Raw genomic sequence first — 23,767 nt, forward strand, 5'->3', positions numbered from 1 at the left:
TTACATTTCAAACCCAAGCATTATGGACCAGGCACAGACAATATTGATTTGAAGAGGCAGTGTGTAGCTGGACTTCTTTTAGACTCAAAACTCCCCATGAATTCCTTTCTACTGTCTTGAGGTAGTTTAAAAAAAATTAAGTCTAGCATCAGACCATTTACATTTTGAGGCTGAGCTCCTTTTACTCTACGCGTTGGCAAAAAAAAACTACCTTAGATGTTACCAGACAGTCAATGGGAAAGAACAGTATACTGCATTATGCACTGTGTAATGAAGTGTTAAAGATGGTCCAGTGGGGAGAAACATTAGCTATTCCAGAATGATGATCTCAAGTTGTTTACCTTCAGGCCTATTGGTCCATTATTGACATTTTTTTTTAAAACATCCCCCCTCACCCCCCTCCCTCCCTCCCCCCCCCCCCCCCCCCCCCCCCGCCCCCCCCACCCCCCCAACCCCCCCCTAAAAATGTGTGCAGATGGGAGACAGATTACACAATCAAGTGTCATCGTCCTTTGCTATATCCTGGAAAGAACTGGTCCAGAATAGACTGAAGAATCTTGTTGGGAACCATGTTGTAATCCTTTCCAAGTTCATGGCGGCACGCAGGACAAGTGTATACTTGGGCCCGGAATGATCGCTGCAGGCAGCTCTGATAGAGAAAGAAGAAATCTATAAATACACCATGCAAAACTTCAATTTGTCCGGAACAGAATAATTACTTCAGATCAGCAGTTCTCATCCTGTCCAGGTCCCCAAAAAGTCCTCATAGTCTCTAGTCCCCATCTATTTAAGGATACTGGCATTGGTAAGCATTGGAAAAGCTGGGGGGGTTGTGGGGTGGGGAAAGAGAGGCAGATTTGGTTGACATGTTCCTCCTTTCCCTGTTAATTCCTCCCCACTGGCTTTCCTGCCCCTCAATATTTAAGTCTGTTCCTATTACCTTTCTCCTTGCCTGCAGCAACTTCTCCCACATCGTCCAAGTGTCTACTAGGTTAGCCTGTGCGCCTGGGTATGGAGCAGATCTAGGCCACTGTGTAAGTGGAGCACAATGAGTAATAAATGGTTGAGGGGGTGCATAATGGGAATTTCAGAAGGGGAGAAATTGGAGGTGAAGCTGACAGAAGGAACTTGGTGTGACTCAACTGGTTTACAACCAATTGGCAGGAACCATTGCAATACTACAGTATGAGCCTCACTCAAGTTAACCTTATTTTTAAGGACATTAGTTTGGTTGCCCCCCGCCGCCCCAGCCGGATGTGGTGTCAGTTGAGAACCACTGATTTGTATTGTTGCTTGCGGCATACATCTACATGAACTCACTGCAGCCTAAGGAGGAACCTGAGGAATAACACTGGCCTACAAGATGACAGTATAAAATGCTCAGGCGCTGATGAAAAAAATAAATATGCACTTTATACTGTATTGTACTGTTCGAGTATCTTGTTGCTCCCACAAGAATGACATTATGTAAGAATGTCCTCTCTTGTTGAGAATATGTACCATAGCAACCCAAAAAATAATTAAATTTCCACAGGACTGATTTTTTTTTAAAAGATAGCAGTTCCTTAAGTTGGTGACATTTTAAAATGCAGCTCTGCTTAACCGTGTACATTCTTATAATCACACAAAATAGACTTGAGGCAGTACATTTTTATTAAAATAGGACCTCCCTTTGTTTCCTGAAACTCCAATTTATCAAACCAGGACTCATCCAAGTAGCCATTAACAATATGTGAGCCCTTACAGTGAATATTAGCAAACTAATCGATGACAATGGGTATCATCGCTGAGGCCTATCTTAACTACATGAGAAATTTACTTTTGATAGGGGATCAGGATCAGGAATCTGACCTAATTCTACCACCATTCCTCAAGGGGTTCTGAATTGTAGTATCTTGCTGCAGCCTGGCTGAGGTCACCTAACTCTACATAGTTCATCAACTGAACTTGGGGCATTCTTGCTATTGCTCAGCTATTCACTGAATAAACACACCGAGGCATCAGGTGTTTTAAGAATCTGACAAGGCAATAAAACACTCAGTCACAAAATCAGAATGTATTTGTGATGTAATTCCTCTCGAATATTCTCAAAGATTGCTGGCTTTCTCCTCTTCAATCCATGCTTGCTTCCTCTCAGCCCACTGACACCATACACACTCCTAGTTGAAGATGACATGGTCTGGATACACTTTTTCATTTTTAACAGAAGAAATCGATTACTTCGGAGCAGTTTTGGGGAAACACGTCTTAAATTCCCTTCAAGCTAAAGACAATAGAAAAGATGGCAAATCTTCCATTTAAAAATAATCTTTTTTGCACATTGAAGGTTACAGCTCTTCAATAATCTATACAGCAAACAATGACAAAGTGAAGCATTGTGACGGTTAATTAAATACTCACCTTGCAGACATTGTGCTGGCATTCTGTTGTGATTGGCTGGAAAACCAACTCCTGGCAGCAAATGCACATAAAGATCTGCTCTGTTTTCCTTAAGAATTTCTGCGCATACAAAAAACAGAAATTGTGGGTTGACAGCAAAATATTCAGGACAGACATGATAATTTGGGCAAAACCTGTCTGGAAACATACCGGGCCTTCCATAAGAGAGGCAAGTGCCTCATCCCAGAGTTTCTTATTTAAGCAGTCCTCTCTGATCAACCACTGCTGCTGTGGTGTAAGTTGGTACGTTTCCCCCTCAGCATCATCCTGAGCAAGCTTCACAGTCTTCGGTGCTGGTGGTGCAGTCACAGTGGCAGTGCTAGCTGTACCAGAGAAGGAAAAGTAACAATCAGCAAAACCTTCTCAAAAAACAATGGGCTAAGTCAGCACCAAACGGTCTTCCTCCTTCCCCCCCCAGCTATACAGTTGAACAGGTGACCCCCAGGTTCATCATTGCATTTCATAACTTGCCAGTAACAATATATTCAGAAACTGTCCTTTAAATTTAAAAGGGGGGGAAAAATTCATTCTCATAAAGGGGCACTAGGCAAAGTTACATCAATTCCCTAAGGCAGACAATGTGGCGGGTCGCTACCTGCATTCTTCAATGCTATCAATGAAGAGGCCCGCAAGGACCACACAGGTAGTGATTCCAGCACTGTTTATGCTCGGGGGAATCAACGGACTGTATGTAATGCCATGAGTGAACTTTCCCCTTGGCATCTCTGCTGAGTGATGGACTAATTTCAAAAGAGGGACACAATGCCCTGGTTACTGTTTCATTGCACAAATTTTAACAAATAAAACCCATTTCATATGAGCATCATAGTCAATCCCACAGGATACACATGGAATTCATGGCTTGCTCAATGATCATTAACCTCAATTATTGCAGAACGTACCATTTTCCTGCCGCCTCTTTTGAGCTGCTCTGCCACAATTGTTCACGACTGAGTTTGGTTCCTGTTTCTTGCCCTTTTTCTCCTTATTTGCCATGGCTTCCAGGTATCCTTCAGGATACTGTCATGGAACATTACACAGAATTAAAATAGTGCTTGTATCTTTTTATTAGTTGTGGATTACTGCAATTAAAACAAAACAACATGAAGTTCTGACCTGCATTTTCAGCCCCAGTTTCTTTGTCCTATCCTTCCCTTCTGGGGTCCAAGGAGCGGGTTCTACGTCATCACGTCGCAACAGATAGCGCCACACCAGGAAACCCGATTTCCCAATTTCAGGCCAGTATTTTACCACCTAGGTTAGTACAACAGTTCAGATTAATATACTGCATTTTGAAATGTAATTCCTGTATTTCCTTGTGTCAAACTTTTCAACAAGGCGCAAAAATGTGTCCAGTTCTGGCTGGGCCATGTATAGACTGTCCGTGGACATGATAAGAAGAAGCAATTCCCCACCATACTCTTTGGCCAAAGCATTAAAAGAAAAATAGTGCTGAGTAACCCAAATACCTGCCTCCAAAGCTACCAGTCTTCCAACCTGATAGGCTACAATCTGGCTAGTTAATACAATTACACATTTTTAGAAAGGTACCAGTGAAACTTGGAACCTAGGTCTTAGAGCTGTCTATGATTACTTCAAAGGCATGTTGAATATTTAAATGATATATGCTGAACACAAACATTGTTGTTTAGGATAGGGTAGTGCTGCATCAGTATGCTACTCCACAGAGTGGTAGGGCTTGTGTGTCCATAATTGTATAAATTAAGAAAAATTTACAACACAGAAGGCCATTCGGCCCAGTGTATCCATGCTGGTTTATGAACAGCCACCCAGCCTAATCCCATGTTTCCGCACTATGTCCATAGCCCTGCAGGTCACAGGTCTTCAAGCATCATCCAAGTATTGTTTAAATGTGGTGAGAATTTCTGCTCTACCACCCTGTCAGGCAGTGAGTTCCAGGTCTCTACCAACCTCTGGGTGAAAAAATGTTTCTTCATCTCCTCTCTAATCTTCTACCAATTCCTTTAAAACTATGCCACTTGGTTTTTGACTCCTCTATTAAGGTAAATAGTTCATCTCTATTTAATCTGTCTAGGCTCTTAACAATTTTATACACCTTAATTAAGTCACTCCTGGGCCTCCTCTGTTCCAAGTTAAACAACCCCAGCCTCTCCAACCTTTCCTTTTAGCTCAAATTTTCTAATCCATGCAACATCATTGTAAATCTCCTCTGCACTCTCTCCAGCGTGATCACATCTTTCCTGTGATGTAATGACCAGAGCTGCACGCAGTACTCAAGCTGTGGTCTAACTGGTGTTGTATACAGTTTTAACATAACCTTCCTGCCATATTCTCTGTCTCAGCTAATAAGGGGAAATATGCCATATGCCTTTTTAATCACCTTACCGACCTATCCTGCTACCTTTAAAGATCTGTGGGCATACACCCAAGTTCCCTCTGTTCCTCCACATACTCATTATCCTCCCATTTATTGTGTATTCCCTTGTCTTGTTGAACCTCCCAAAATACTTACCTCATTTTTCTGGACTGAATTCCATTTCCCACTTTACTGCCAAATTGACCAGGTCACCTATATCTTCCTGCAGTCCAAAGCTTTCCTCCTCACCGTCAACCACACGGCCAATTTTTATTTCATCTGCAAACTTCTTTTTCCTATAATTGAGTCTCAATGTTCAATATATTTAAACTACAAAAAGCAAGGGATCGAGTATTGAGTGCCACAGAACTCCACTGGTAACAGCCTTCCAGTCACAAAAACACCTGTCTACCATTACCCTTTTTTCCAGACAATGAGCCAATTTTGGATCCAATTTGTCACTCTCCCCTGGATCCCATAGGATTTTACTTTTTTGATCAGCCTACCATGTGGGACCCCATCAAAAGCCTTGCTAAAATCCATGTAGACCATTTCCACTGCTCTGCCCTCATCATCTCTACTGTCACCTCCTCAAAAAATTCAATTCAATCAAGTTAATCAGACATGACCTTCCCTTGGCAAATCCATGTTGACTTTCCTTGATTAATCTATGTATTCCTATATGAATGTTTATACTGTCCCTCCGAATTGATTCCAGTGATTTGCCCACATCCTAATTTAAGATAACTGATCTTTTATTTAGATTATCCCTCCCCCACCTTTTAAATCAATGGTACAAGATTGGCAGTCCTCCAATCCTCTGGCATCACTCCTGGAATATCGAAATATGATAGTCAGAGCTTTCATAATTTCCTCCCAATAGTTGGAATGAGTGAATTCCCTATTCTAATACGTAACTGGTAGAGATGACAAGTAGGGGCCAGATAAAGAAGACAAAGTCAGGGAGTGAGCCACACCCATCCAGTTTCACATTGGCAGCTTTCTGCAGGCAGGTCAAATACTTGCTCTTACAGCAGGAGAGGTTTATATGTCTTGGAGAGAGTGAAAGAGAACAGAAAGAGAAGAAGGAAAAGGGGAGAAGGGAGGAGAGAAATAGCTAACTGCACTGGGTCCAGCACACACTTAAACAAATTAATTACTTTTGTTGGTGAATATCAGCATTGAGATTTCGCTTAACATTCAATAAAAGTATTGTTTTTTTTTAACATCTCTGTACCATAATTAAAGGGATAAAATTTCATTCAAACAAGCGAGAGAAGAAATTTCCAAAGCAAAGTACAAGCTCTATACTGTTGTATACAGCTGGGTTAATTCTAACTATTTAATATGCTAATCAAATACTGTTTACATCATCACAGGAAATTATGCAACATCATGAGTTGCTCTCTCTTGTGCAGCCTCATGGAAGATGTTTTACATACCTCTGCAGACCCATTATATATTCTGTATTAGTCGAATGTTAAAGGCCCTGCATAGCATCAAGAATTTACATTTCTTTAATGTCGTAAAATGTCCCAAGGCACTTCACAGGAACATTACCAGACAAAGCTCATCACCCAGCCACATAAGGAGATGTTGGGGTAGACGACCAAAAGCTCAGCAAAAGGAATAGGTTTTAAGGCGCATCCGAAAGGAGGAAAGTGAGGAAATGAGGTGCAAAGGCTTAGGGAGGGAATTTCACAGCATGGCAGTCGAAGGCACGGCAGCCAATGCAGAGTGATTAAAATCAGGTATGGTGTAGTCTATAGACCGCCCAACTGGTGAGAAGGACGTAGAAGAACAAATCTGCAGGATAAGTAGAGAAAGATACAAGCATTATAGAGTAATTATAATGGGTGACTTCAGTTACCCGAATGTAGACTGGGACAATGGTAGTGTAAAGGGCAAACAAATCCAGAGCTCCCTGGATGAAAAATGAGATAGAAATTAAGATAAAAAAGAAAAAGTGTGCTTATGACAGGTGTCAGGTAGAAAATACAATTGAGAACCAAGAGGGATTATGAGAAAAGACTGGTAGCCAACACAAAGGGGAATCCCAAAGTCCTCTATAGACATATAAATAGTAAAAGGGTGGTAAGAGGAGGAGTAGGGCCGATTGGGGATTTAAAAGGGAATTTACACATGGACTAAGAGGCCATAGCCGAGGCATTAAATGAATATTTTGCATCCAACTTTAGCAAGGAGGCAGATGCTACCCAGAAAATGGTGAGTCAGCAGAAGGCTTCAAAATTGATAAGGAGGAAGTGTTGAATAGCCTGTTGGTACTTAAAGGTGACAAGGCACCAGGACCACATGAGATGCATCCAAGGATACTGAAGGAAGTGAGAGTAGAAATTGCAGGGGCACTAACCATCGTTTTTCAGTCTTCCCTAGACTCAGGGGAGGTGCCAGAGGACTGGAGAATTGCAAACATTACACCCTTGTTCAAAAAAGGTTGTAAGGATAAGCCCAGCAATTACAGACCAGCCAGTTTAACTTCAGTGGTGGGCAGGATTCTAGAAACAATTATTCGGGATAGAATTAGTAGTCACATGGAAAAGTATGGGTTGATAAGGAAGAACCAGCATGGGTTTCTAAAAGGGAAATCATGTTTAACTAACTTTATGGAGCTTTTTTTGAAGAGGTAATAGAAAAGGTCGATGAGGGTAACGTTGTTGATGTGGTGTGCATGGGCTTTCAAAAGGCATTTGATACAGTGCCATACAACAGGCCTGTGAGAGAAGTTATTGCTCATGGAATAAAAGGGACAGTAGCAACATGGATACAAAATTGGCTGAAAAATAGCAAGCAGAGATTAATGAGCAATGGATATTTTTCAGGCTGGAGGAAGGTTTTTAGTGGAGTTTCCCAGGGATTGGTATTTGGACCCTTGCTTTTTGTGATGTATACTAATGATCTAGATCTTGGTGTGCAGAGGACAATTTCAAAGTTTGTGAATGATACGACGCTTGGGAGTGTTGTAAACTGTGAGGAGGACAGTGTAGAACTTCAAAAAGACATAGACATGTTGGTGGAGTGTGCAGATAGGAGGAAGGTGAAGTTCAATGTGGAGAAGTGTGAGGTGATGCATTTTGGTAGGAAGAACATGGACAGACAATATAAAACAAGGGATGAAATTTTGAAGGGGGTGCAGGAGTAGAAAGACCTGGGTGCATATGTGCACAGATCATTAAGGTTGGACAGAACAGGTGGAGAGAGCAATTAATGAAGCATATAGTATCCTGGGCTTTATTAATAGGGGCACAGGGTACAAGAGCAGGGAGGTTATGCTGAATTTATATAATATGCTCGTTATACCTCAGCTGGAGTATTATGTAAAGTTCTGAGAGCTACATTATAGGAAGGATGTGAACACATTGGAGCGATTGCAGAAGAGGTTTACAAGAATGGTTCCAGGGATGAGAAACTTCAGTTACGAAGATAGATTGGAGAGGTTGAGGCTGTTCTCCTTGGAGAGGAGAAGACTGAGAAGAGGTTTGATAGAGATGTTCAAAATCATGAGGAGGCTGGATGGTGTAGATAGGGAGAAGCTATTCCCACTCATAAAAGGGTCAAGAATGAGAGGGCACAGGTTTAAAGTGATTTGCAAAAGAAGCAAATGTGACGTGAGAAAAAACTTTTTCACACAATGAGTGGTTCGGGTTTGGAATGCACTGCCTGGAAGTGTGGTGGAGGCAAGTTCAACTGAGGCATTCAAGAGGGCACTAGATGATTATTTGAATAGAAACAATGTGTAGGGGTATGGGGAAAAGGCAGGGCAATGGCACTAGGTCATAATACTCATTTGGAGAACCGGTGCAGACACGATGGACCGAATGGCCTCCTTCAGTGCTGCTAAAATTCCGTGATTCTGTAAGAGGCCTGAATTGGAGGAGTGCAGAGATCTGAGAACTATAGAGTGGGAGGAGATTACAGAGATAGGGAAGGGCAAGGCCCCTCATGGAATAATTTAAAAATAAGGTTGAGAATTTTAAAATTGAGGCATTGCTTAGCAGGGAGCCAATGTAGGCTAGCGAGCACGGGGGTTACGGGCGAATGGGACTTTGTGCAAGTAAGGACATGGGCAGCAGAGTCTTGGATGCGTCTATGATGGTAGAATGCGGGAGGACAACCAGGAATACAGTGGAATAGTCAAGTCTAGATATAATAAGGACATGGATGAGCTGAGGCAGTGGTGGTGTCCGGCAATGTTATGTAGGTGGAAATAGGCAGTCTTAATAATGTTGCGCATGTGTGGTCGGAAGCTTATCTCAGGGCCAAATATATGACACCAAGTTTGGAAATAGTCTGGCTGTCAGGGACAGGAATGGAGTTAGTGGTTAGAGAATGGAGTTTGTGGCAGGGACTTAATCCAATAACTTTGGTCATCCAATAATTTATTTGGGGGAAAACTTGTGCTGGGAGTCTGACAAGACATAACGGAAGAATCAAGAGAGGCAGTGATGAGGTACAGCCGGATTTAACCAGTGTAAACATGGAAACTGATGCTATTTTTAACATGTTGCCAATGGGCAGCATGCAGATGAGAAATGGGAGTGGGCCCAAGGATAGATGCTTGGGCAACATCACAGGCAATGGTATAAGAGCAGGAAGAGAAGTCATTGTAGATAATTCGCTGGCTAGGGTTAAGAATGGAACCAACTGGATGACAACGGAGAAGTGTTGGAGAATGATGTGGTTAACTGTGTCAAAGGTGCAGACACAAGTTGAGGAGAGATAGTTTATCATCATCACTGGCACGTAGGGTGTAATTTGTGATTTTAATAAGAACTATTTTGGGGCTGTGGCAGGGGCAGGGGCAGAAACCTAATTGAAGGGATTTAAACATGGAGAGGAAAGGGATTGGAGATGGAGCAGTAGTTTGCAAGGGCAGGGGCTCAAACGGTTGCTGCTTTAACTGATCATCTAGCAATAAAATGCAATCACAGCAATGTCTGACATGGATCCTGGGTTACTGGGAAGGTTTGACCTCCAATGAACGAGAACCTTGTAAATTCCATCGTATCTGTTGCCTTCCTCAGGTGCATATTTGCTGACTTTCCGTCCTTTTGAACTTCTGACAACCCGGACTGATTTCCCAGCCTTCCAATCTTTGGCTTCCGCTCCAACCTCATCATTCAGCACGGCGTCACAATTAAGAGCCAATGCCCTGAAATGAAGCACAGAAAACTGCTGCTTGAAACAAAAAAAAACTACTCAGCAGTCAAGCTGGGGATATAATAACAGAAATAAAATTTCACTATGGCCATCTGCAAGCTATAATTAAGATCCCAAAAAGTTACAGTCTTATCACTATGCTGTTGGGCCTGCTGAGTTTTTTCAGCATTTCCTGTTTTTGTTTCAGATTTCCAGCATCTGCAGTATTTTGCTTTTAGTCTTATCACTACGCTTGAAGTCAGCTGTACCAGTATGAGATTTTATTTACAACCCTTCAACGAATTTTGATGATATATAACAGATGGCATTAATCAGTAGTTCTTGATCTGTCGCCACACCTAACAGTTCATTTTTCAGTGCACTGAAGTCTAATTTTCACAGCACCAGCAATTATGTGATTGAGAAACACTCAAAAAGAAATTGCAGGTTTTAAAAAAAAGTTTATATGCACTACCCCTGAGGGTTGTAAACATTCCAGAAGAGCTTGCCACTGAAAGAGGCAGTAATCCATATGTTCCAACTTGCAAAATGACCTGTAAGAGGCAAACAAATCTATGAATGCATGAAGCGGTAGCAGTCTTACAACAGACTGAAGAATACTGGTTCATTTTAACAGCACTGCAGCAGCTGTTACGTCTTTTAGAAGAAAATCATCACCACTCACATTTAGTATTCTCTCACCCAATCCCATACAGACTGTCCACAATCTCAACATAAAAGCTATAAGGGTACAATAGCCTATGATTATGCTACTGGGCTATCAGTCCAGAGGTAGAGTTCAAATCTAAGAGTGGCAAGTTGTGAAAATGAATTCAATAAACCTCGTATGCCCCAGGAAAATTACTATGGAACCTCTGAATTTTTGCAAAAACCCAAATATCCTAGAGGGAAGGAAATGCGTCACTATTGTAGGAGTTTAGTTTACATGTGATGCCAGGTTCTCAGTAACCACTGAAGCCAATCAATTGTAGAAAAGTGCTACTGACAACTAGATTGATTTTTGGGGTGCAGGGGTTGTCTTATGAGGAGAGTTTAAGTAGAATGGGCCAATGTTCTCTGCATTCTATAAATTCTTAAGAGGCCTTGACTGGCTGGATTTTGAGAGGTTGTTTCCCCTGGCTGGAGGGCCTAGGATGAAGGATCACAGCCAGGGGATAAGGGGTCAGCTATTTTGAATGGAGATGAACAGAAATTTCCTTATGAAGAGGCGTTGTGAATTTTTGGAGTCGTCTTCCTCAGAGGGATGTGGACACTCAGTCATTGAGTATATTTAAGAATGAGGTCTTTGGATACTAAGGACATCAAGGAATGTATGGGGATAGAGCGAAAAAGTGAAATCAAGAGAGATACCAAAATGTTATTGCACAACGGAGCAGACTTGAGGGGCCAAATTCCTCCTATTTTTTTTCATAATGTTCCTAATTAGGGATTAACAACAAATACGGCCCTGCTAGGCTCACCCACACCCTAAGAACAAATTGAAAACCAAACAAACTTCAATTCAAAAGCTTTATTTTGATGTCTCACTTATTAAACAGAAAGGTGTATAAAAATAAGGGACAACAACAACCTAAAGGAATTCCAATTCAATTCCACCTGCTCGGTTTCTTCGGGCAGAATTTTCCGTTCTGGAGACTAAGTGCGTTGGAGGGTGGGTTTTGTAGCGCCTTCCCGCTGGGCGGCGGGTGGAAGATCATGCTCAAATGCATATTAATTATACATCAGCGAGTAGCTCTCCGAATCATGTGGTGGGGCGGGCACTGATTCATCCGCTCTACCATAACCTAATGGGGGTGAAGGCCCGAGCACTATTTTAAATGCCACCCAAACACACACATTACGCTCAGCAGGTCAGCTGTGCGCAGGAAACTTCTTGATATGACTCCATGGAAGAAAAAAGCTGCTCCCAGATTCAGCAATGGCTCCCTTCAGGCTCTCATCCATGGAGCCCACCAGCCCTGGGATGTCCTCTACCCGAAGGATGGCTTGAGGAGGCCCACCAGCCTGGGAGGCGGCTGTAAAGGAGGTCACCCATCCAGTGCAGGAAGAGGATGAATGATCTCATCTGCTCCGCCAGGGGAAGTCAACCTTCAGCTCACTCTAAACTCTCTCATAATGGCATCATGCAATCAAAGGGTTACATTGCTCAGGGATCTCACTTGGTATTAGTGGGGGAGACATCAGCCCTGATTGTCTCATGGGCACTTTAACATCACCAGCATCTCATCCATCAAACCCCATCCTCAGCCCTTACTGGGGAGAGCTCAGCACACACAGCAGGCATGCATGCTTCCCAACCTCTCCTCACCACATTCAAATCCATTTATCTTCATGCAGGCCAAGCTCACACACAACCAGAGGGTGATATCCCAGGCTGGAGGAGGGATGGTAGACATCCAGTAGCTGCCCCAAATTAAGGAGGATGCCACCGAGCTGGCAGGTGAAGACGAAGATCTCTCCTGTGGAGAAGACGATATCGGTCTTGCCCAGCAAGCCAATATGGCTGAACCCTCCTTGAGTTGATCACATCCTGATTATCACAGTGAGCAACATGCAATGTTGTATTCTACCAGCTTATGAACTAAATCAATCTTCTCTCTTTTACATGCATCAGTAGGCCCTGACAGAGCTCCAGTCCAACCACAAGCTCCAGGCCACCTCAGAGGAGAATGCAGAGGATGCATCAGATGAAGAGCTGTCACTGCATTCACCTACACTCTCAGTTGTGCAGACACACACACCCTGGTGGGTCATAGATCTAGATTAGACTCTGGGTCAATTCGGGGGAACACCTCACTGACATCTCCGCAGCAGTCGGAGGCCATGACAGCCCAGGTCTCTGGCACTTGGAGTACTGCTGGAAAACAGGCAGCCACTGAGTCAGAGTCATGTGAAGAGCCTCTGCAACGTCTCCAACATGCTGAAGATGCAATGACAGGTGGTGGAAAATCAGGTAGAGGTGCAAGAGGCAGTCAACAGGCTAGAGCAAAGGATGGAAGAGTCCACCTGCATTCTGTCTGATATTGTGGCTCTGACATGTAAGCGTCTCAAGGTCTCCATGGGAAGGTTGGCATCCACCTTGGGAGACCTTAGTCCAGCAGATCCTGCCAGATTTGCGCTTGGATCTGCACTCCGTTTCTCTGGGTATTGGTGTGATCCATCCGTGGCAAAGGGTGGGGTGGGTGGATGGGTGGAAGAGGCAGGGCACCTTGACCTCCTCCAGTGGCTCCTTCTCCACAAGGAATCAGGCAGGGGACTTGGGCGGAGGGTCAACAGCTGGAGACCCTGGGGTCATCCACCAAGGTGACTCAGTGTCCAGCCAATCCCAATCCTCTCTGCCTGTGACCCCATCACCTCCAGCTGTACCAGCCAAGGGGGGTGCACCTGTCGCACAACAGGAGACCCAAAGCAGGTCGGGGCCCTCTAGGTCTTGGCCTTCTAGAGGACACCCGTCAAAGTCATCACAGACATCAGGGTGTAACAGTCAGCAGGCTGCTTCCACCTCTGCTGCAGATGTCAGTATGCACCTAGACGTAGCGGTAGAGTTAGAAAAATTAAGAAGCTTTGACATCACTTCTGGGTCATGGCTGTTCAATCACTATATATCTATCATGCACCTTTGTAAACACATTTGCGGTTCACGAGAGTGGTCTCGTCATTTGAAAGCGTCGTGCATATGCATTTATGTGCCCTCTTATTGTGAGAGTAAACCGTGCTCCCACTCAGTGATCATCTCCCTTTGTGAGCCTCAAATTCATGCAATGCATAGCTGAGTCATGGTAGTTACTCGACCCTCGAGTTACGTCAGGGAGATGTGTCAAACTCTTTACTGGAAGTGTTTACAAAATGTGTTAGTAACCTCTACTCTTTACAAGACCAGATGGAGTTAGGCGTGCTCAACAGCCTTGGAAGATTAGCTATAATTGTTTCTCAAAATGAGATGGCTGTCTTCATTGGTAGCGCCAAAGCACAAGACCTGCAGGCATGATGGTGACGACTGCATCAAGTCCTCTGATGCAGCGTTTGTGCTGTTGTGCTGACTTTCGCTTCCCAGAACGCACAGATACAAGGTTCACCACTGACCTTTCCAAAGATTACAGCCTGGTGAATCATGAGGGTTGAAGGTGCACGTCCAAACGCTGAACTTGCTCTTGCTGCTACTGGTTGTAAAGGCCTTTCAGTGCATTGGCATGGCAGTAAGGGACAGAAGGAATGTGGCCAAGTCTTGCTGCCTGCACATTACTCCTCCTGGAATCATGTGGCTATCGGTGTGGCACAGGCACCTCTTCCACGTCGTGCATCTTCACATGGGAGCGGACCCTCATCTCCTTCTTCAGGTTCCTGCTCTTCCGAGGAGCTCTCAGCCTCCTCCATGTCTCCCTCTGGCAAGGAATCTCCCCCTTTGAAGCACCAGGTTGTGAAGGGCACATCAGACCACACTTACGTGGGATACCCTCTGTGGAGTGTACTCCACCTGAGCGCTCCAAACATCAGAAACACATCTTCAGGATGCCAATGGTCTGCAGGATGATGGATTGTGTTGACCTACGAGCCACATTGTTTCTCTCCTCCGAGGCACTCGGATGATGACGCACTGGTGTCATAAGCCACCGTTTAAGTGGGCACCCCTTATCCCCAAGCAGCTATCCCTGTATTCGCTGAGGCCCTTCGAATGTGTGAGGCATCTGGGAGTGACTCGGTGTATGCATCATGGGAACTCCCAGGGTGCCTAATACAAATGTGCATGATGTGCTTCTGATGATCGCACACCAGTTGAACGTTCAGGGAGCGGAACCCTTTCCTGTTGATGAACATCAGGGGCTGATGCCATGGAGCTCCCAAAGCCATATTGTGCAATCGATTGCAGCCTGTACACTAGGGAAATCTGAGATAATTGCAAACCTCAGAAATCTAGCAGCTTAGCTAGCTTCATCGAGCGTGAACTTCACATAATGAGGAGCCGTACTGTAGAGGGCATCTGTCACCTCCTTGATACATTTGTGTGTTGAGGACTGAAAGCTGGATAGGTCCCCTGTAGATCTCTGGAACGATCTGCAGGCAAAAAAATTGAGGGTGGCAGTGACCTTCAGGGGCACCGGCAGGGGATGCCCCCAACCACCCCTGGTCCAAGGGGCATTAGATCCTCCCGCAAAATGTGGCAGATATGATCCACCACATTTCTTGACAAGCGCAGACATGTGCGGCACTGTCTTTCGCTCATCTCCAGGTAAAGTCTTCTTCGTTATAATCTTGGTCGTGCGAGTCGCCTCTGTGGGATAGGTCTAACCTCCTCATCCTCTGGGCCTTGCTGGGGCTCCCATAGACCGTGGACCTCAGGCCAGGCCTCCTCTCGAAGCTGGGCTAGGCAGCACACAGGCACCTCTTCTCCCCCCCAATCTGATCACTGCCAACAAGGCGGCAGCATTGAGCACAGGCTCCCTTATTCAATCCTCCACCCTGTGAACTGATAGATGCAACAGATTAATAAATACTGGGCGAGTATGGTAGATCTCCCACTCACAAACAGAAAGCCACTGTCATTCCCAACAACTGTGTTTGCACTACTAGCTTTTCGCTGATACAGCCTTATAGCTGAGGTGCAAACTCACAGGTCTAGGTGACCATGATAGCAACCCTGATACTTGACATCTCAATCCCATAGAGATTGGAAGATGTTTGGACCTAGGTTCATAATATATGCTGCCTTATCAAAGGCACTCCTGCAATCTCGCATACTGATTAAGCTCAACTTGCACTTCAGCAATGACTGGATGCCCTTTGGCCCGTGATCCATGCCAACTGGAAAAAGCACATTACAGGCTTTCATTGATGACCTGGCATATATGCAGCAGTTGTGCTTCCTTCATGGTTGCCTTCAATTTCCATTCTCATATACCTCTCTGTTAAAGCTCAAATGGAGAGGCTGTATTGTGAAACCAATGGCTCCTGCAGTCTCTCCTTGAAGTGCAACAAAAGGCAATGGCTCCAGTTGCTCCTGGGTCAAGGAAGTCTTCCTCTTTTCTCTGGCTTTTATTTCAATGTTTTGACTCCACGCAGTTTGATGCTGCCCCTGAATGGGCCCCCGAGTTCAGCCCTGGGCTCCTCCCACACTGACTCAGACCCCTCCCCATGCAGATTTGTTTCCAAACTGCACGATAATTTTGGGCTTTCAAGATGGTGGTGCTGCATTTCTACTTCGAGTCCAGCTTTGACCCTTCCCCTGTCAGTACTCAGGTCCCTCCAATATTCCTGGAAACTCATGGAGGTAGACCTCCCTCTGGTTATTCTCCAGCCTCCCAAATAACCCTGGATCCCATTGTCATTGTGATGGACATTCCAGCCCTCCCCCCTGAACCCATCACTGTTGATGCATCCATACCCCATGTGGACCTCAACCGTCCCCACCTCGAGGCTGTGTGCACGATGACATACAGAGAAGAACCCACCCACCCTTCCAAGGAGGGCTTCGAGTAACCCCCTATTTTATTACATTTTCCCCATTTGCAGGCTGCAGTTGCCCCCCCCCAACCATGACCATCCCATCTGCAGCCCAGTAGTGAGCCAGATAAGCCCATCGCCACCGACTGTAGGACAATGAACACACTCTGCACACCCAGCTGTGCCTTATCCTAATTGAGCACACAGGACTTGGACCTCCATGGAACTGGACTACAACATGCGAGCCATACATAGCTCTCTGTGGCATGGCCCCCAAAACCCCAGGACTGCATTTTAATCTCTCACTCCAAGCTCTTGGCCCCAGACTGGGGACTATCACTGTCTTTCAATGATCTTTCCTGTTCCCTCATAACTGATCACAACACAGTATCCCTTTCCCCTGCTACCCCATGAGTCTCTGTGCAACCCATCCCTCTTGTACCACACTAACACAAGCCCCCCTCCTAGTGCGGAGCCTGCGTGCGTCCCCTCCCATTCATACAATTTGATTCCCATCCACCTCCTTGCGTCTCTGCATTCTAGCCTTCCAAGTCAAGCTCCAGCTTCCCCACATTCGGTCGCCCCTCTGCCTGCCATCACTCCCCACACTTCGACCCCACAATTCATTGTCTCTCATGTCTTTATCATACTTCCTCACCCCACTCTTTAACCCCTCCACACCCCATTGACTCCACATGCTTCTGAACCTTCCCTACCACCCCACAAACCTCAGTCACAATGTTGGTCTCTGTTTCAGAGTTCAGCCAAGCCCGAGACCTGCAGCACACAGAATGCTGTCCTGCTGGGGTAAGGATGCACTCATCATGAGCAGACCAACCCTATACCCCATCAGTGTGGTGTAACACTGGCATCACTGAGAAACCATAGCTGCGCTGTTGCAGGTAGGCTTTGAATGTTGCACTCCCCTCAAATTCCTGAGCGTAGGGCACACCACTTATATCCGATCGTAATTTACACTGGTCTAACTTCTCACTGACATAGCATGTTAATTGGGAAAAGGAAGGTGATTCAGGCAAGAGCGTTTTTAATAAGTATACATGACATGGTAATGCATGAAAATGGCATTCGAGGTATGGATCAGCAAGAAATCCAAGCTGCCATCAGCCCACCATGAAAGTGGTGAGGGGATAATTCCAAATAGATTTCCTGCTAGTGGGATTCCAACTTTTGACCTCTCTCTGAATTTGCTGCTCCCAGCTGCTATGACACGCCGCTGGCAGGACCAGAAAATTTCACCCGTTTCTGTACCTCTCTTTGCATATTATCCTTTTCTTCATAACAGCCTTTTTCCTCCATACAATTTCTTATCCGCAAACATATACTTTTTATAACAACTCCTTCTCCTCCAGCCTACAAGCCTTTGTGATTTCTTTGCTCCTCCAATTCTAAACATTCCTGATTTTAATCACTTTACCACAGGCGGCCTTGCTGTCAATTGCCTAGGCCTTAATTCCCTCTCCTGCCCTCTGCCTGTCACGCTTCTGTTAAGATGCTACCCAAAATCCATCTCTTTAACCAAGCTTTTGGTCACCTCCCTACGTGGCTTGGTGTCAAATTTTGTTTGATGACATTTGCGAAGCGCCATTTTGCTACATTAAAGGTCCTGTTATAAATGCAAGCTATCACTGCATACTCCTTTATAATACAGAATATTACCACGAGAGGAACAGAGAGCCAGGCATGAGGTGATGCTTGGCTGAAACACGAAAGGGGAAGAGTGCCAGTATTATTATATGTGTAAATATCTGCAGATACTGCCACGTTTTTAACTGGCATGAAGTGACATGGAATTCTGACAAACGTTTTGCACAAACCTTACCAACCAGCAGGGAACATCCAGTAGCCAGAATTGAAAAGCACAATATCAACTCTAAAGTAACTTAAATGCTCAGTTTTATTTATTTGCCCGTGAATGTGAATTACGTTGACTCAACAGAAACAGTTGCTCCAGCAGATAAAAGATCCCATGGCATACTGGAAGAAAAGCACAGGGGAGTTCTCCCAGCATCCTGGACAACATTTATCCCTCAATTGACTACAGTAACAGATTAATTGGATATATAGCTGTCTGTGAAACATTGCTAACTACATATTGAAGCTGTGGTCATCTATATAACAACAGTGACGAAACTTCAAAAGTCATTAGTTGGTTGTAAAACTATTTGGGATATGATAAGTTTGTTAGTTCTTTGAAATTCCTCTCCTCAGAAATGTAAGCATTGGCTACTTTGCAGTCTTCTGGCAGGACGCCTGTTAATTATATGCACGGTAATATATTCTATAGTAGCTCTGAAACACAAATCCTTAAATGGGAGAGATAAATGCCAGAAATCTCTAAAGCATACACCAGGCTTACCTATTCATGTTGGTGAGAGTTTGATCGTATGACTGCTCTCCAATTCGCTTGTTTCCAGAAAGATCTCTACCACCACTTCCAGTGTACGTGAATTCATTACCTCTGTCCTAATAGTGAGAGAGAGGGAGAAAACTCTTACTCACCTGCTCAGATAATGCTGTGCATCAGAGTCTCCTGGATTCTTTTTAACAAAAGCTAAATGGTTTATTAAAGTATAAAGTAAACCCGCTAGCTACAAGAGCTTTACTCAGCATTATTTTAGGTCAACATGATTATGGAATTGCTGCTTATCTAGCAATTATTGTATCGCATTGCAGATAGGATGGGGCTGTGGTTGATGACGGTATGAGCTGATATTAATTCATTTCAACAACACTGTCAGGATCTGAGACCTTTCCAAGCTTGTACCCGACTCTCAAATGATATCAGAAGTATTCAACAATAAATATTTGGGTTTGGCTTGTGGGGGGGTGGGGGGAGATGGGGACAGAACAAAAAGAATCTCAGGAATAGTGCTTTGATGGCTTTTTTTTTAAAAAAAGGGCCCTAATATGCCAAGCCATTCCAAACTGAAATGTACATACTGTAGTCGTAACTCTTTTCTTGACCATCATTCTTGTGGTATAGAAGCATCAATTGCATAAGAGTCATTTTTTATCACAAACTGTTATGCAATACCTTTTTAAGAAATGATGCATGTTATGTTTTTAGTGAAAACACAATGGAATTGTTACAATGACTAATTATGACTTTGAGCGCTAGAATTTCCAAACAATTTTCTTATTAGTGCAGTCATGGATGATGCATAATTAATGTCCCTGTTGTATAATGTAAAAATGCAACAATTTCCCATTTTTGCCAAAACCTTACCATAAAGTAATAATGCACTGGCTCAAAGAGTGTGCAGTGTAGGTTCAGAAAGGTAGTACATCAGTACTCCAATAAAGTACATTTTTTATTTTTGTTGTTTGGAAAAGCAGAGTCTTGCATTAGTGTACTAACAAGCTGCATTACAAAATAATGGCAGGAAATAATTTTCCCTTTAAGGATTATTCCAATTGAATAATTATTTTGGTATAATAGCTTCACGCAGCTCCTCCAATGATTCAGTTTGCAAAACCATGACATTGTGGATAAGCCACAATGGCCAGGAATGTTCTAGGTTCAACCTTCAGCCTATGTGATCTTAGCCAAAAGAAGGAGCATGATCATTTTCTCAGCATTCCTAGGCTAAGGAGGGGAGGAGAATAAAGTCTTTGCTGAAAAAAGGAGTTTTGGTCAAGGTATTGCCCTGAGGAATGACCCAGCAAATGGCTGTCACTTATTTTGTTTAGTTGAAACAGGCAAAAGAATAAAGTCAGCTAGGGGTCACTGGTGTTCACTATCCAACAACTTGTACTAGAAAGTGAGTGTATTAGTCAGAAAAGATGGAATCGTGCTCACGTGTGAATGACCTCTTAGTTGAATAGGTCTTCAAATTAAGCATGGCTACTGGGCAAGATACTGGAGGATGGCTGGTGCATTTTCAGAATTGCAAGTGGGGGAAAGATAAGATGATAAGGGAAAAAGCGTAATCTGGGCCAGGGGATGAAAGAACATTTGTGTATCTGGGTATTACTGTGCAATGCGATCATATTGAGATGAAGCTTGTGGGATGCGTGTGAGCGCGTGTGTGAGAGGGGGCGGGCGTGAAAGCAAGAGAGGTCTCTCGTATTTGTCTGCTCAGTTAATGCTGTGCATCAGTGTCCCTTGGATTCTTTTTAACAAAAGCTAAGTGGTTAATTTTGTCTCGAGTTTGTTGTTTTTGCTACTTACCACTTCATCTTCAAAGCCGCCAGCTAGTACCAGGGAGTAGGCTCCATCATTACTTCGTCCATGAATCCCTCCAACATGTGGCCTGTGAACACCTGCTTCACTCACCTTGCAGCAATAAAGCATTCAGATTTAAAACAGTTAAGAAAGGTGATAATCGAGTTATCCATAGATAGATGATCAGTAATTATCTTGAATTAGCCGTTTCTCATTAACAGAACTAAAAACAGAAACAAAGTCAGTGATATAATCTTAAAAACAGGTCTCAGTTTGAGTGACTTACAACCCAAAAACAGATCAGTACATAAGTTAGCTCCGTGTTCTGAAAATTCTTGAATCATACAAAATTATACTCACATATACACAAATCCTGAACAGATTATAGGGAAAATTAAGTTTTGTTGTTGGTTAGGTAACGTACAACACAAAAATAGGAATAAACATTTGTGTCCAGAAACAGCTGTGGAATACCCAGGATGATCCACAACCTCCCATGTAACACCCACAATCTCCCATTTAACAAAATGCCAGAAGTGGCAGGTGCAAATATCTCTTGGTCAAATGAATACATTTGAAATACAATTTCCGCATAATTTAAGGTAATTCAGAAGAAAAAGTACGCAATTGAGTTCCCTTCTCTCTAAAACAATCCAGGAGTGTAGATTTGCTTGCCAAGATTTTGGGGGGGGCAAACCAAATTATCAGCACACGTGAAAGACTCGATGCTGCAGATAAGTGGTGACAATCTGATTTCTTACGTAATGCTGTTCTGCCACAAAGGCCCGGAACATGTGGCATTGGATTCTTTGAAAAGTCAGAGAGAGAGAGTAGACAGGGGCAATGCAGTAATTATAATTGATCCAGATTCCCAAAAGGACCTTCGATAAGGTACCATGTAATAGTCAAATGAATAAGGTTAGAGAATGCAGAGTCAGGGAACATGCAGTAGAATGGATAGCCAGCTGGGAAACAGAAGACAGAAAGCAGGCATAAAGTGCAGCTATTAATAGTGGCAAAAGGTGAAAAGTGGGGTCCCACAGGATCTGTGCTGGGACCACTGTAATTCACAATTTATATTAACAATTTAGACTTTTGAATCCAAAACATAATTTCTCAGTGCAGCAAGGGGGTGGGGAGTTTGGGGGTGGATAATCAATACTAAGGAGGACTGTAACAAATTACAAAAAGATATTAATAAACTTATAGAATGGGTATATAATTGGTAAATTAACATGGGGTAATACATTTTGATAAGAAAAATAAGGACACATATTTACTTGTAAAATAAGAATCTAAATGGGACAGAGGAACAAAAGGAACCTCAGGGTACAAATACAGAAACCATTGAAAAGTAGTGATGCAGGCCTGTAAGGCCATAATAAAAAGGCAAACCAAGCACCAGAGTTTATTTCTAGAGGGATGGTTAGTAGAGAGGTTATGCTAAACTTGTACCGAGCCTCAGTAGACCAAATCTGGGAATACTGTGTGTAGGTAACATGTGCAATTCCAGTTGCCATATTATTATTTGACATGAGTCTGTACCACCTTTACAAAAAAAAAAGTTATTAGTCCCACTCCTCCACCCTTTCCCCACAATCCTACATTTTCTACTTCAAATATTTATCCAATTCCCTTTCGTAGATCATACTTTAATCTGTATCCACATTATATCAGGCAGTGCATTGCAAATCCTAACCACTCATGATGTAAAATTGGTTTCTCTCATGTTGTCTCTGGTTCTTTGTCAATCACCTCAAATCTGTGCCATCTGGTTATTGACACTTCAATCACTAAAAACTATTTCTCTTTATTTCTTTTATTTAAAACCTTAATGATTTTAAGCACCGCTATCAAATCGCCTCTCAGCCCTTTCCACTCTAAGGGGAACAATCCCAGTTCTCCAGTCAGTCCATGTAATTGTACTCTCTGATCCCTGGAACCATTTTAGTAAATTTCCTCTGTACCCTCTCAAAAGCCTTCAAGTCCTTTTTAAAAAGTGGCCCCCAAAAAATCAGCAATGCCATAGCTGGGGCTGGACTAGTGTTTTATGTAGGTTTGGTATAATTTCCTGTCTTCTGTATTCTATGCTTCTATTTATAAAGACCAGGATCCTATATTCATTAACTCCTCTGTTAACCTGTTCTGCCATCTCCTCTCTTCTTGCAACTCCTTTAACATTGTGTCATTCAGCACATTTTATCGCTCCTTATTCTTCCTATCACAGCAAGAGGGTAAAAAAAATTACAAGAATTATATAAAGAGAATGAGACTATTCCTATCAGGAAAGGATGAACAGGCTGGGTCTCTTTTCTCTTGAAAAAGAAAAGGTTGAGGAGTGACCTAATAAAGGTCTTGAAAATTATGAAAAGTTTTGACAAAGTACATACAGAGAGAATGTTTCCATTTGTGGGGGAAGAGCAAAGCTGGGGGCCAAAGCAAGATAGTCAGAGAAAAATCAAATGGGGAATTCAGAAATAATTTCTTTACCCACAGACTAGTGAGAATGTGGAACTCACTACCACATTTGTGGCTAATAGTGTCGATAATACTATTACAAGGTAAGATGAGGGAGAAGGGAATACAAGGTTATATTGCCAGTTAGATGCGGGTAGATAGGAGATGGCTTGAGTGGAGCATTGATAGCAGAGTGGGCTGCATTTGTGCTGCATATTCTATATAATTCTGCCTGTTTATTACGATTAAAAGCTAAACTGAAACTATCTTAAACTAACCACTTCTGAACTATGAACCTGGAAGGATCTAATTTAAGAATGAGTATCCTACCAGGCAAGTAATCAAACTCTCTGCTTCATTCCACATCTTCCACACACTACAGAAGCTATTAAAGCAAGGCAGGTGGAGATAGGGAAAGGAGGAGTGAATGACTCAGAGTAAAGAGTTATTTTATCAGCTGTCAAGAGTTGAGCTGCAAATAATAGTGCTCTTGTGTTGCAGGTATATCTAAACAGGAATAATGTAGTAACTATGTGCCAAATGTGGCACTCTTACATTATGTTACCACTGGAACCTGATTAAGCATTGGGTAGAACAAGCCTTAACTTGTTCCCTATATTTCTTCCAAGACTTTAGCAATACAGAATACACTTAATCAGTCATTGGCTATCTGCCAATTAGTTACCAGTTTGCCTCAGGTCTTCACACATAAAAAAAAATGTAACAATTGA

The 23,767-nt window shown here is 43.3% G+C and overlaps 1 protein-coding gene across 3 annotated transcripts in view; it reads right to left on the reverse strand.

The window, feature by feature from the left end:
- Positions 1-455: 455 nt before the first annotated feature.
- Positions 456-23,767, reverse strand: part of LOC121277035 (E3 ubiquitin-protein ligase UHRF1-like) — a 158,194-nt gene continuing 134,882 nt past the window's right edge. Inside the window, exons 9-16 of one of the 3 annotated variants that reach the window (XM_041185948.1) lie at positions 20,586-20,690; positions 18,771-18,877; positions 9,785-9,947; positions 3,556-3,693; positions 3,342-3,459; positions 2,590-2,762; positions 2,401-2,499; positions 456-649 (exon numbers count right to left, since the gene is read on the reverse strand). In XM_041185948.1, the coding sequence (XP_041041882.1) occupies positions 503-649; positions 2,401-2,499; positions 2,590-2,762; positions 3,342-3,459; positions 3,556-3,693; positions 9,785-9,947; positions 18,771-18,877; positions 20,586-20,690 (1,050 nt within the window). In that variant the 3' untranslated portion in view covers positions 456-502. Of the gene's footprint in view, positions 650-694; positions 2,264-2,400; positions 2,500-2,589; positions 2,763-3,341; positions 3,460-3,555; positions 3,694-9,784; positions 9,948-18,770; positions 18,878-20,585; positions 20,691-23,767 lie in introns of those variants that run through there. The other 2 variants (XM_041185949.1, XM_041185947.1) reach the window with 2 other exon arrangements.

This window comes from Carcharodon carcharias, chromosome 4, assembly GCF_017639515.1.
Source record: "Carcharodon carcharias isolate sCarCar2 chromosome 4, sCarCar2.pri, whole genome shotgun sequence".
NCBI lineage: Eukaryota > Metazoa > Chordata > Chondrichthyes > Lamniformes > Lamnidae > Carcharodon > Carcharodon carcharias.